General features: G+C 40.4%; 1 protein-coding gene across 2 annotated transcripts; it reads left to right on the top strand.

The window, feature by feature from the left end:
- The first annotated feature begins 3,071 nt into the window (after positions 1-3,071).
- On the top strand, positions 3,072-12,737 carry PRXL2C (peroxiredoxin like 2C). 2 transcript variants are annotated; one of them, XM_080820760.1, is made up of 6 exons: positions 3,072-3,367; positions 3,801-3,869; positions 5,195-5,248; positions 5,410-5,515; positions 8,950-9,081; positions 11,412-12,737. In XM_080820760.1, the coding sequence occupies exons 1-6, from the start codon at positions 3,158-3,160 to the stop codon at positions 11,537-11,539; spliced, it is 699 nt and encodes a 232-aa protein (XP_080676886.1). In that variant the 5' UTR covers positions 3,072-3,157; the 3' UTR covers positions 11,540-12,737. The 2 variants fall into 2 exon arrangements, with proteins under 2 accessions (XP_080676886.1, XP_080676887.1); XM_080820761.1 differs by having other exon boundaries at positions 3,102-3,367; positions 11,483-11,681.
- The last annotated feature ends 809 nt before the right edge of the window (positions 12,738-13,546 follow it).

Below are 13,546 nucleotides of genomic sequence, written 5' to 3'. Positions count from 1 at the left end.
CTAGGAGGCTCAGTTGATTAAGCATCTGCCTTCCACTCAGGTCATGATCCCAGAGTCCTGGGATTGGGCGGCATCGGGCTTTGTGCTCAGTGGAAAGTCTGCTTCTCTCTCTACCCCCTGCCCCCTCCACCTTGCTCGTGCTCTTCTCTTGGTCTCTCTCTCTGAAATGAATAAATAAAATATTTCTTTAAAATTGGGGGGGTGTGGACTCTTGAAACACTCTAGTACATTTCTAAAATAGGTTTATTTATATATTTTAACTAGGCTCCACACCCAGCATGGAGCCTGATGTGGGGCTTGGCCTCACAACCCTGCGATCAAGACCTGAGCTGAGATCAAGAGTTATAGGGTCAACTGACTGAGCCACCCAGGTGCCCCTATAATAGCTTTATTATACTGACTCTTGAGAAATGGAACCGTTAAGCATCCAACTCTTGACTTCAGTGCAGGTCATGATCTCAGGTTTATGAGATTGAGCCCCGCATTGGGGCACCGGATGGTCCATGCTCAGCAGAATCTTTTTGAGATTCTCTTTCCCTCTGCCCCTCCCCCCTTCCTAATATAAATAAATAAATCTTAAAAAAAATAGAAGTGGAATTGAGGTTAGAAGCAACCTTAGAGTTCATCAATAGGCAAATGAATGAGGAAAGATGAGGTACACACACACACACACGCACACACACACACGAATATTATGCAGCCATAAAAAGGAGATCATGTCATTTATGACAACACATAAAGAGTATTATGCTAAATGAAACAAGTCAGACTAAGACAAATAAATGATTTTATTCATATGTGGAATCTAAAAAAATAAAACTATTAGGCAAATAAAAAAGCAGAACCAGACCTGTAAACATAGAGAACAAACTCATGGTTTCCAGAGGGGGTAGGGAGTAGATGAGCAAAATGGGTGAAGGGGAGTGGGAGATACAGGTTTCTAGCTATGAAATGAATAAGTCACAGAAATAAAAGGCACAGCATAAGGAATACAGTCAATGATATTATAACAGTGTAGTAGGGTGACAGATGGTAGCTACAACTGTGGTGAACACAGCATGTTTAAATGTGTTGAATCACTATGTTGTATACCTGAAACGAATGTAATATTGTGTGCCAATAAAACACTCAAATACAAAAATTAATAATAAAAAATTTCATTGTCTTGCCCAAAGAGGTTGAAATTATGCATCTTAGCTTCTTATTGTCTGTGATACTTCACAAACTGCTGCATTCCTACCTTGTTCTAAGGCTTAATACAAACATATTTAAATCACTGTCTCTCTCTCTCTCTCTCTAACACACACAGAGTGGAACTAAAGGAGTTTTCTCCAGTGATGAAAATGTCCCCTATTTTCTTGGGATGTGAATAACAGAGGTGGACAATCAGGAAAAACTCACTCAACTGTGGAGAAATGCATCGAAAAATGACAGAGTAAAAATTATCAGTAGAAACTAAATGGTCAATACCGGAGTGCTCACTGTACAATTCTTTCTATTTGGGGGCATGTTTTAAAATGTCCCATGATATGTACACTGAAGCTAATCTAACTACTCGAATTAAAATTAAAAAATAAAAAATAAAATGAAAAATAAAAATTCCTTGCTTAATCAAGGTAAAAAAAAATGCACATCCAGTGACCCATTCATTATTCTCTTGGGCATATACTCAACAGCAATGCATAAACATAAGTCAAGAGACATGTATTTTAAATCTTACAGTGGCATTGTTCATACTAAGTAGAATTCTATTGGCAAAATGAGTAATATTTATTCACAGATATAAGAATTGGGAAGAGAAGCCCACTCATATTCTTAAGAAATAGTGTTGGTCTACGGCCATACCACCCTGAACGCGCCCGATCTCGTCTGATCTCGGAAGCTAAGCAGGGTTGGGCCTGGTTAGTACTTGGATGGGAGAAATAGTGTTGAAGATAATTTTGCTTTTTATGTTTAATAATTGCACATCAAATTATGTAATGATTTAGGTTTTGATCATTTCCCAATTGAGGAGAGAAATTTTTAAAATAAAAAAGTAAAATGTCCATGATAAAATCTTGGAAATTTTTAAATTAAAAAAATAAAGATTTATTTTCAAAATAAAATTTAACTTGGAGCGACTGAGTGGCTCAATTAAGCCTCTGACTCCTGATTTCAGCTCAGGTCTGAGGTTGGTGAGTTCAAGACCTGCATGGTGCTGGGGTGGAGACTACTTAAAAAAAAAATGTTTGCTCCTAGGGTGTGGATCCCCAGACCCTGAGATCATGATCTGAGCCAAAGACAGTCGCTTAAGGAGTAAGCCACCCTGGTGTCTGTCCCCCAAAAAGCCTTTTTAAAATTAAACTTTTATTTACTTATTTGAGAGACAGAGAATGCTCACTTGGCCAGTGGGAGAGGAAGAGGGGGAGGGAGCGAAAGTCCTAAGTAGACTGTGCTCAGGGATTGCTGAGGAGGGGCTCAAGCTCACCACCCAGAGATCAGGACCACAAGGGAAAACCAAGAGTCCAACGTGCTTAGCAGAATGTGCCACCCAGAGCCCCCACCACCACCAAAAAAAAGTCTTAAAAATAAATAATAAAAGTTAATTCCACACTTAAGATGTACATCAACGTTACCTCAAACAAAACAAAACAAAAACAAAACACCAGACCTAAGGAGGGGATGGGTTAAAAACGGAATAGAAGAAAATGCAACAAATTTGTTGGCTCACTGATTTGGTTGTTCTGAGCACACCCAACCTCTGCGCATCTGGACGTGTCCCGTCCTGTCCACGCACTGCCCTGACTGCCAGCACCCAGGACCGCGCGCCCCAGCGGCATCAAACCCAGCGACGCAAAGTCCCCTGTACTCCGCCCTGCGCTCCGTCCCGCCCCTCCCAGGAGGGGCCCCGCCCCACCCCGCATTCTGCCCCGCCCCTCCCGGGTTGCGCCCCGCCCCGCCGCGAGGAAGCGCGTCCGGGCCCCTAGAGGCCCCACGTAGCCCCGCCCCCTGCGCCCCGCCCCCTGCACCCTGCCTCGCTCCGCCCTCCGCTCCGCCCCGCCCTGCTCCCCGTGCTCCTCCGGGATTGCCCCGCCCTGAGCCCTGCTCGGCCGCGACCCGGCTCGCCTAACCCGTGCTGTCCGCTTTGGGCAAGGTGGGCGCGGACCCGGGCGGGCAGATGCAGGGCGCAGAGGCCGACCCCGCCCTCGCCCCAGTCACGCGGCAGGTCAGCGGTCGCGCCGGCCCCGCCACAGTCCCGAGCGGCCCCGAGCGCGGGCAGCCCCTGGCCGCAGCGGTGGCCGAGCTGCCGGTGCTGGACGCCTCCGGGAGACAGGTGCCTTTCGGCGCGCTGTTTCGGGAGCGTCGGGCTGTCGTAGTCTTCGTGAGGGTGAGCGCAGACAACGGGGCGGCCCGGAGTAGGGACTTGGCCGGCAGGCTGGGATGGAGGTTGCTTCTACAGCTTCGGCTGGGGGGACATCGGGTCCTTCGAGAGGTTCAAGGCCCGAGAGCGCGGTCCCGCTGGGCCCTGGCCCTTCCTGTTGCCGTCCACTAGAGGCTTCCGGAATGCGAACCGCTCCTCTCGCTTCCTTTATTAGAATGGAAAACCAGCCCGCCAAGCCAAGTCCCTTTTCCCAGCAAACGAGGAGGCCTAGGGGAGTGGGTGCGGCCCAATATTAACGCCTCTCGGGCGCCCTTTGCGCCTTTTTCTACCCGCTGTGAGTAGCGTTAATTAGCGTCACGCGTAACGAAGTACTTGGTCTTTTCTGAATCCTGAGGGTATTAGTTGCTAACTTGTCCTTTTTGCCGTTTTGGGATTTCAGCATTTCCTGTGTTACATTTGCAAGGAATACGTAGAAGATCTGGCCAAAATCCCCAAGAGTTTTTTACAAGTAAGTTTCCTGAGACTGAGCAGCAGCGTACCCTGCTTCAGGGCGGCCTTGTCAAAGTCACCTGTCATTTCTAAGAAGCGGGGTGGGGTGAGGTGCAGAGGACAACACCTCTCCAGAACAGACCCTCTTGCAAGCCCAGATTATCACCTTCCCAAACATCTCTCCAACACTTTCAAAAAAAGAGAGAGAAAGGGGCGCCTCGGTGGCTCAGTGGCGCCTCGGTGGCTCAGTGGGTTAAGCCTCTGCCTTCGGCTCAGGTCATGATCCCAGAGTCCTGGGATCGAGCCCCGCATCGGGCTTTCTGCTCAGCAGGGAGCCTGCTTCCTCCCTCTCTCTCTGCCTGTCTCTCTGCTTACTTGTGATCTCTGTCTGTCAAATAAATAAATAAAATCTTTTTTAAAAAAAAGAAAAGAGGGGCGCCTGGGTGGCTCAGTGGGTTAAGCCGCTGCCTTCGGCTCGGGTCATGATCTCAGGGTCCTGGGATCAAGTCCCACATCGGGCTCTCTGCTCAGCGGGGAGCCTGCTTCCCTCTCTCTCTCTCTCTGTCTGCCTCTCTGCCTACTTGTGATCTCTGTCAAATAAATAAAATCTTTAAAAAAAAAAAAAAAGAAAGAAAAGAAAAGAGAGAGAGAGACAGATCTATTTCTGTCCTGCTTTATTCGCTACTGCCTGCTTATAAATATACTAACTAATAATTTCGTTGTTAGTAACCTGTTGGCAAATGTTGATAATGACCAGAAGCACAAACGCTAGAAATTATTTTATTTCCCTTATTTTTTAAGTAAGAACACTCCAAATGTTTCATTATAGGAAAATACAAATATAGCTTAAGGGTTGAAATTTGTATTTGTTAGGATGTGCCTCCCACATTCCTGTGACAACCACGTACATATGTTCTTTGTCAGGCACATATACATTTGTCCCCAGGTGAGCTTTTCGGTGAAGGAATTGGACAACCTTTGTAAAACTAAGATCTGTTTTCATCAGGTGTTATGAATAGGGATGTGGAAAAAATAAAACTGTCTGATTAGCCCTACTTCAATAATTTTTATTCTTGTTTAGTGTACGCCTTTGGAAGGAGCATAGATTTTTTTGAGAATTATTGAGTATATTATTTTGAAGTTCTTAGCAAGAGATTGACTGAATTAACTGAACATTTTAGCATACATTGCTTTGCTTTGACTCACACAATTTTGCTGTTTATTCCATTCTTCTATAAGCCTGTAGGTGGCATTAGAATGGAGCAAAAGAGTTGGACAGGGGGAGGTTTTATAAAACATATATAATTTCTGCTAATATGTACTTGTCCCTTTCCTCTCCTGAAGGAAGCAGATGTCACTCTAATAGTGATTGGACAGTCATCCTATCATCATATCGAGGTAAATATATCAGAAATTGAGAAACTAACAAATCTGTTTCAGACATAAAATTTATTTTATTTGAACCACTAAGTGTAGGTTAAATTTGCTAAAATAAATGTAGGTTATCATTACTTTTCTCTCATTTTTACTTAAACAAATTCCAAATACCTTTTTTTTAGCCTTTCTGCAAACTGACTGGGTATTCTCATGAAATCTATGTTGACCCTGAGAGAGAAATTTATAAAAAATTGGGAATGAAAAGAGGTGAAGAAATTGCCCCCTCAGGTAAGACATGACATGTCTCATCAGAAAACGCTGATGGTGCATTTGCACATTTCTGTATGTATGCATAGGGAAACAAATGGTAAATTCGTAAATCAGGCTGCTTTTTATGATTCTGGTAAGTGGGCCAGGATTCACCAAGCTCTCAAAGATTTATTTCCTGGGTGTAATGACATAGAAGTCTATTTGTGAAGTACTAAATGTGTGAAAAAAGCAAGTTGCAGAACAGTGTTTTAGGTATGATTCTATTTTTGTGGAAATAAAAATCATTTTCATAAAGATTGAGAGTACATGTGTGTGTAATGAACAAGGTTTTAGAAGATATTGCCATGCTTACCCCAAGGTATGGAAGTTAGAAAAGTGGCCTTTGTATTTTTAACAAGTTGTGGCTAATTCAGGCAGAGTCTGGGGTGACATGCCAAGGAATTTGGATTTGTTCTGGAGGAGTGGGGATGTCATACAAGCATTTGAAGTGGCGAAATGATAATCCTGTGTCCAGTGTGGATGAGTAATCGGAACTCACCAAACCCGAGCTAGTGATACGGTTGTAGTAGATTGTAGTAATAGGCTAGAAAGAAATGTCAGCAGAGATGGAGAGGAGGGGATGGGTCAGGAGCTATTTATGAAATAGAGTTGACATGATCCCTTTACTGATGTTTTTAAGGAAAGCAGCCTAAACTTTACTAAAACTAATGAGCTAGCATAAACACACTGAGTGTGCTCTTTTCTTTTTCTTCCTGGTATAGGAAATTGCAATGTATATTTTGTGAACCTTACTTAATGGTAGACGGTTTCTTTGTTGTAACAGTCCCAGCATGTGCAAGTTGTTTATCATTTAGCACTTTAGATCTAAACTGCGAGTTTCACCTTAGTAACACTTCACAGTTCATCGGCGCAATAAAAATACAGAATTACAAAGAAAACAGTTGAATTCTAAACGAAATATATGCTTGTAATTATTAGAGATGGTATAGTCAAATCTTTTAAACTCCTGTGACCTGTGTTCAAGGGCTGTATTTCCAACCAGAAAATAATATTCTCTCATAAAATCATCTTTTAAAAGTTTCTCTCTGGGGTACCTGGGTGGCTCAGTGGGCTAAGCCTCTGCCTTTGGCTCAGGTCATGATCTTGGTCCAGGGATCGAGTCCCACATCGGGCTCTCTCCTCAGCGGGGAGCCTGCTTCTCCCTCTACCTCTGCCTGCCTCTCTGCCTACTTAGGATCTCTCTGTCAAATAAATAAATAAATAAATAATCTTTTACAAAAATAAATAAAATAAAAGTTCCTCTCTGAAAGAGCAGAAATTTCAGAATCAGTCTCAGAATAGTCCCACTTGAAAATTAAGACTCTAAAAAATATAATAATAATTTTAAATTAGTGGACATTTTATAAAAACAAAGAATAAGAAAATAAAGCCCATAAATGCCAGGGAGTAATGTGTTTGTAGAAGACTGGAAAACAGGAGTATAGACATAAGAACTAAATTCAAATGGGCAAAATTAGATTGTGTTTGAAGCAAAGATTGTTAAATTCTAGGTAATGGAATCTCCAATTGAATTTCTAAAATTTTAGAAATATTAAATGATCTCTTCTTTGGATATGAAGAGATAGTTTGGGTTTCTGAATATTTATTTTAGACACAGAATCTTAGAAAACAGTAAAATTTAGTTTTTAACTCATGTCTCTAAGGTAACAGGCCTGTATTTGTTTCTTGGTCAGATAAATGTTCATCATGATAGAAACATGAGAAAAATAGAAGAGAGGAAGGGAAATGATAGGTATCTGGAAATACTAAGGATTCAGGTAGGTTAAAGGCCCCATACCCATCAAAACAAAAAGCCAAAAGCAAGACATAAAAGTCAGGGATAGGAGAAAGGTAAGTTACAAGAAGGGTAAAGAGAGTGGGTCCCTTTGCTCAGAGGGAGCGGAAGTGAAGTATTAGTCACTGTGGGAAAGAAGGTGGAAAAACTGACAGCTGAGGAAGATAGGCAGCTGGAGTAGCCGTTGTCACAGACAACTCCCAAAGTCTCAGTGGCATGGCACGGTAGAGGTTAGTTCTTTTTCTGATCAAGATGGGTGTATCTATTCAGATGCCTTTCCTCCGAGTAGCAGTCCAGGCAGGGACACAGGGGGAAGGACCCAGGCCCCTTTCATCTTGTTGCTCTGTCATTTTCAGCCCAGGGCTTCCAAGAATATAGAAGGAACATGGAGGTCATAAGGAGCAGGCCTGGAAGTGGCCTGTATCGTTTTACTCATGTGTTAGAACATAGTCACATGGCCATAACAAACTGCCGGGAAGACTGGAAATATAGGTTAGCTGTGGGCCCAGAAAGAGGAAATGGGTTTTGATAAGCATATATTAGTCTGTGCTGCAGTGGCTCTTGAAATAGTTGAAACTAATAGTTACCTATTAGTAGGTGAGAGATTAAACAGGATAAATGATGTATTAAAAGGGAAAGCATTAAGGGCACCTGGCTAACTCAGTCAGTACAGCATGTGACTTCTGATCTTGGGGTTGTGAGTTCCAGCCCCATGTTGGTTATGGAGAGGACTTAAAAATCTTTAAAAACAAACAAACAAAAAAAAAAGGTGGGGCACCTGGGTGGCTCAGTCACTTGGGCCTCTGCCTTCAGCTAGGGTCATGATCCCAGAGTCCTGGGATTGAGTCCCACATTGGGCTTCTTGCTCCACGGAGAGACTGCTTGTCCCTCAGCCTCTGCCTCTCTCTCTCTCTTTCTCTCATGAATAAATAAATAAGATTTTTAAAAAAGAAAAAAAAGGTGGGGGAAAGCACTATCAGTTTGAGAAGTCTGTAGCAGACATTTTTCTGTGGCAGATGATTGGGGTATATCATCACTTTAAAGTAGTGGTTCTCAAGCAGGGTACACTTGGTGTTATCTGGAGACTTTTTTGGTTTGTGACAACTTGGTGAAGCTATTGTGGCATCTGGTGGGTATGCAGGACGGTGATGCAGCTCACCACCCTGCAGTGCACTGGCTGAAGACTTATGTGGTCCAAAATGTCAGTTGTGAAAGGCTGAGAAACCTCTCTCTGAAGGGGGAAAAGAAAACAAGTTAACACAAGATAACACAAGAACGAAACTATTTCAAGGGGAATGGGCAAAAATGAGTAAAGGGGAGTGGGAGGTACAGGCTTCCAGTTATGGAACGATTAGGTCATAGAGATGACAGCTACAGTAAAGGGAATGTGGTCCGTGTTATTGTAAGAGCATCATATGGTGACAGGTGGCAGCTATGCTTGTAGAGAGCCTAGCCCAAGTACAGAGCTGGGGCATCACCACATTATACACCCGAAACCCGTGTATTTTCTGTGTCTACTTCAAAAAAAAAAGAATGTTTTATAGAAGCACTACATTATCTTCTGATATCTAATTGAATATAAAATGATAATATCTAAAGATGGTTCTCAATATTTCAGGAAACAGCCCCCACATAAAATCGAATATACTCTCAGGAAGCATTCGGAGTCTGTGGAGGGCAGTGACTGGCCCTCTTTTTGATTTTCAAGGAGACCCTGCTCAGCAAGGTGGAACCCTCATCTTAGGTCCAGGTAAGCATCAAAGCCTGGGTCCAGTGACACACTCTTTGTGCCTTTTAGAAGTTAGGAGGCCACACAGTTTCTTCCTGAAACAGATTCCATGTAAAAATGACAATTTGGCATTGTAATAGTCACGATTCTGTGCTTGTAGAGGTCACCTTTGTTTGCAAAGGCTTCTGTGTATTTTGGTGCCTGTTTACTGGATATAATGTGCCCATTACTCTGTGCCTGAGTGATTTCAGGTATTTGGGATGGGAAAGTCAGTGGTGGTTGGGTGAAGTGTATGTGTCAATAAAACTCTTTAAAAAGTTCATGGAAGAGGGGCGCCTGCGTGAGTCAGCCGCTTGTATGCCAGATACTTGATTTCAGTGCAGGTCATGATCTCAGGGTCCTAGGATTGAGCCCTGTGTGGGCTGCACTCAGCAGGGAGTTTGCTTGAGATCTTCTCTCTTTCTTTCCCTTCCCACCCCCACCCAACACTCACATGCTCTCTCTCTAAAATAAATCTTTTTTTTTTAAAAGTTCACAGAAGTGAACATTTCTACATAGAACAAACCATCACCCCTTTTATTTCTTTTTTTTTCCTCAACAGAAGAATCAGTCCAGTTACTTGTATCTAACAAGGCTAGAAGACTTACTCAGTGTCAGAAAGCAAGTCAGCCCCAGGGACAACTCATTCAGTAACAATTACTATAAGCAACATAGTTTTAATAGCTTTATTGATTAGTTTGGACCACCTGAAATTTCTTTGGCTCCACACTGCTAAATAGTTGAGTGTTGGATCTCTACCATGGTCAAGTGTTACAGTCAGGGACAGGCACTCACATATAACAGTGTAAATCACTAAGGTGTAAATTGATTTTCTTGGTTCGTCTTCCTCTTTAAAATTGTCCGCATAAGCGAGCATAGCTTCTAAGATTTATAAAATAAACATTTACTTTAATGAACTCCACATGTCTAAAAGTCTTTAGAAGGAGGTTTTTGACCAAGCATTGTGGCTTTTTGGCTTTCTGCAGCTGGACCACTTTAGCTAGCTAAAACCTGTAATTAAATCTCTCTTTCCCTCGCTTGTGAATTTATACCAGTTAAACTAGAAAAAAAAAATAAACCCTGTTTTATGAGAATGAGTCCTCTAGATTAGCCCTGAATGACCTTGAGCCATATTTTTGGATGGCTTGTTTCCATCTTCAAACTGGTTTTGAGTCCCTAATCTCCATGTCTCAGCATCATTTGACTACATGTTCAGGTGTGTAAGAGTGACAAGCACACAGAGGGCATCATTTGTGTGCCAAGTTGAGAACATACTCAATAAGGAGAATATTTTATACTATCTGCTGGAGGAAATGTAGCTTCTCTAAGGAGAGAGCTGGGTGTACTTATTTACAGAAACCTTTCATGGTTAAACCTGTATTTCATTTCACTTTATTTGATAATAAGCCAATTTATGATATTAAATCTACAGTGATTACTATAGACAGCACATAGGTACAATGCAGGAAACATGCCTCTTTTTTTTTAGTTAAGATTTTATTTATTTATTTGACAGAGAGAGAGAGCACAAGCAGGGTGAGCAGCAGGCAGAAGGAGAAGCAGCCTCTCTGCAGAGCAGGGAGCCAGATGTGGGGCTCAATCTCCCAGGACCCTGGGATCATGACCTGAGCTAAAGGCAGATGCTTAACTGACTGAGCCACCCAGCACCCAAAAACATGCCTCTTATAATATTTAATCTTATGTTTTAAGTTAAAATTCTGGTCTTGAATCAAAGTAAAAAAGACCCTAGACCTATAAATTATAAATTATAAAATTCAATTTGAGCGGATAAAAGGATTATGAATGTCTAAGTGTATTGTAACTGACTGTCTCAATGCCCTGATTTTTCAGCCTCTTTTGGTCTATGGTTATAATGCAGATAGGCTATTAAATCAGTGTTTGGCAGTAAATTTTTTTTTTGAAGCAAGTGATTTATTCCATTATTACATTTAAGAAACAGATGTGATTTTCCAGCTTTGATATTTATGCTAGTTCCATATTCTGCCTGTCTGTTTGACAGGACATTTTATTTAATTACACCTAATAAAACCTAACAGAGGTTATAATTTAAGAATCTTTTCCCTTGGATCTCATAAAACATTAAGTATCACTTTTATTTAACCATAATTCTTGTCATGCTTTATTACCTTAATTAAAAATTATTAGGGCATTATATAGAGAATATTATGAACTCCAGGCAATTAATTTTTCCCTTTAGACTAATTAAAAGTTGAAAAGATTCCTGGTTCTAATAAGCAATAAATCTAATGAATAATACTGTATGCCAACCATTGCCTTTTATTCTCTCCTAGGTAACAACATCCATTTTATACACCGTGATAAAAATAGGTTGGATCACAAACCCATCAACTCTGTTTTACAGCTTGTAGGAGTTCGGCACGTGGACTTCACAAGCAGACCTTTGGTTATCCATGTGTGATGGTATAGACTGTGGACCCTTGGAATATTGGTTGGCTTTTCCCAACCTTTGAGGAGTTATAAAAACATGAAGAGACCATGTACCAGTTACTTTGTGCTGGGAAGCATCAGTTGTCAAAAATGTGATATATATTTATAATTCTGTAGCTTTTTAAATTTTATGTAAAATTACAGTTTGTTTATATAAAACTTTAAAAGCTATAAAATTGGAAATACTATTCTTTATTTTACATTATGGTATATCCATTAAATGAAGGTTTCTGTTGGCCATTAAAATAATAAATTCTTTTGAAGAACATATAAATGGAAAGGTAAGCAACTCACCACCATTTTATCCAGTGAAAAAAGCAGGATATCAAATTCTATAAATAATATAATCATTTTTTCTTTTTTTTTAAGTTAACATATAATGTATTATTAGCCCCAGAGGTACAGGTCTGTGAATATAATCATTTTTATATGTTTATATTTTTGTATGCTTAGGAAAAAAGAGAAACACACCAGAATATTGCCAGGAGGTACCTCTATGTGGTAGGATTACTGGTGTCTTTATTTTCTTTTCCATACATTTATCTCTGAACTATTCTATAATGAGCATGATTCATTTTTTTGGCCAGGAAAAGTTCTTTTAAAATTATAGGAAGAATATATTCCTACATAACAAGTTCCACAAAGCTGCATTTATATGGGCCACTGTCCACATGTTTCTATCCTTCTTGCTTTACTCAAAGGAAATATGGCAGACCAAGCCTTCTGCATAGCCTATGTTCAGAGCACCTTGAACACCCATTACCCATTTCACTAGAATTTTTGTGGGTAGGAGTAAAAGGAGAAAAAAATTTCTTACATATTTAAGATATGCTTCAGTATGCTTTTTGAAAGAATTCTAAGAATTGTTTAAACTAAAAAAGCTTTATAGCTTAAATGTACACTGGTTTGGCTGCCAGATTGCTTTTGTGTATTGTTGTCTTCTTTCATAAGTTTAGTTGGAAAGAAATTCTTTTGAAAAGTACAGTAAGATCAAAATCTTGGTAATTATTAGCAAGTATGTACTGTTTTGAACTTAGAAGCTTTTATATCAAGCATATGAGGTCACACACAAATACATTTCAAGTATCCAAATATTTTAATGTATGTTTGTAAAAAGTCATGTTTTTAATCAATAAAAATGAAATTTCTCATGAAATTTAAAATTAAGCAATTTTGTGCTGTTTTTTATAGTAAGGAAGGACTGGTGACCCAGATCCATTTGCTGATTTTAGGCTTAAAACTGCTGAATCATAGCTTACACAAAACTTTATGTATTTATAAATGTATAGCACATTTTCCTAAGATCCATAAATGTTCTTTATGTGGCTTCAGGGAGATACAGTTATGCAAACACAGTGCAGTGGTAAATCACCAACCCAAACAAACCTATTTAATGCAAAAAGTCTTTTTTTTTTTTTTTGGTTAAGATTTTATTTATTTTTTATTTATTATTTATTTTTGGCGGGGAGAGGAGCAGAGGGAGAGGGATAAATAGATTCTGCTCTGAGCACAGAGCCAGATGAGGGACTCAGTCCCACAAACTCGAGATCGTGACCTGAGCAGAAATCTAGAGTTGGATGCCTGACTGACTGAGCTACACAGGCACCCTGATACAAAAATTATTTCTCCCAGGTACTGTGAAATATGTAAACATGAGCTGTACCAAATAATGTACTAGACTCAAAATTTTGAAAAACCTTCCTACAATAAATACATAGAAATACTATTAGAAGAAGAAGAATCTATAACTTCCATGGTGCTGATTATTTGCCAGGTAGTATTCCAAGTGCTGAACATTCATTAGCTCTATAGAACTGACATGGTCATCATGCCCATTTCACAGAGAAGAAACTTTTTTTTTTTTAAGCTGAACTTTTAATAAAAAAGTGAGGAAATGACCAAGGCCAAAAGCAGAAGTAGAAACAATGCTGATGACCATGCCCTGAAGCTGTGGGCTGCTCTCTGGTTTGTGCTCATC

Source organism: Martes martes, assembly GCF_963455335.1.
Source record: "Martes martes genome assembly, chromosome: 12".
In the NCBI taxonomy this organism is placed as follows: Eukaryota; Metazoa; Chordata; class Mammalia; order Carnivora; family Mustelidae; genus Martes; species Martes martes.
This window is presented reverse-complemented; position numbering and strand designations above follow the sequence as displayed.

Bases quoted from the DNA above. Each gene is read 5' to 3' on its own strand.
- PRXL2C (XM_080820760.1), top strand. From the start codon at position 3,158: ATGCAGGGCGCAGAGGCCGACCCCGCCCTCGCCCCAGTCACGCGGCAG. The intron at 3,870-5,194 runs GTAAGTTTCCTG...CCTCTCCTGAAG, and splicing joins TCCCCAAGAGTTTTTTACAA to GAAGCAGATGTCACTCTAAT. The intron at 5,516-8,949 runs GTAAGACATGAC...TCAATATTTCAG, and splicing joins TGAAGAAATTGCCCCCTCAG to GAAACAGCCCCCACATAAAA.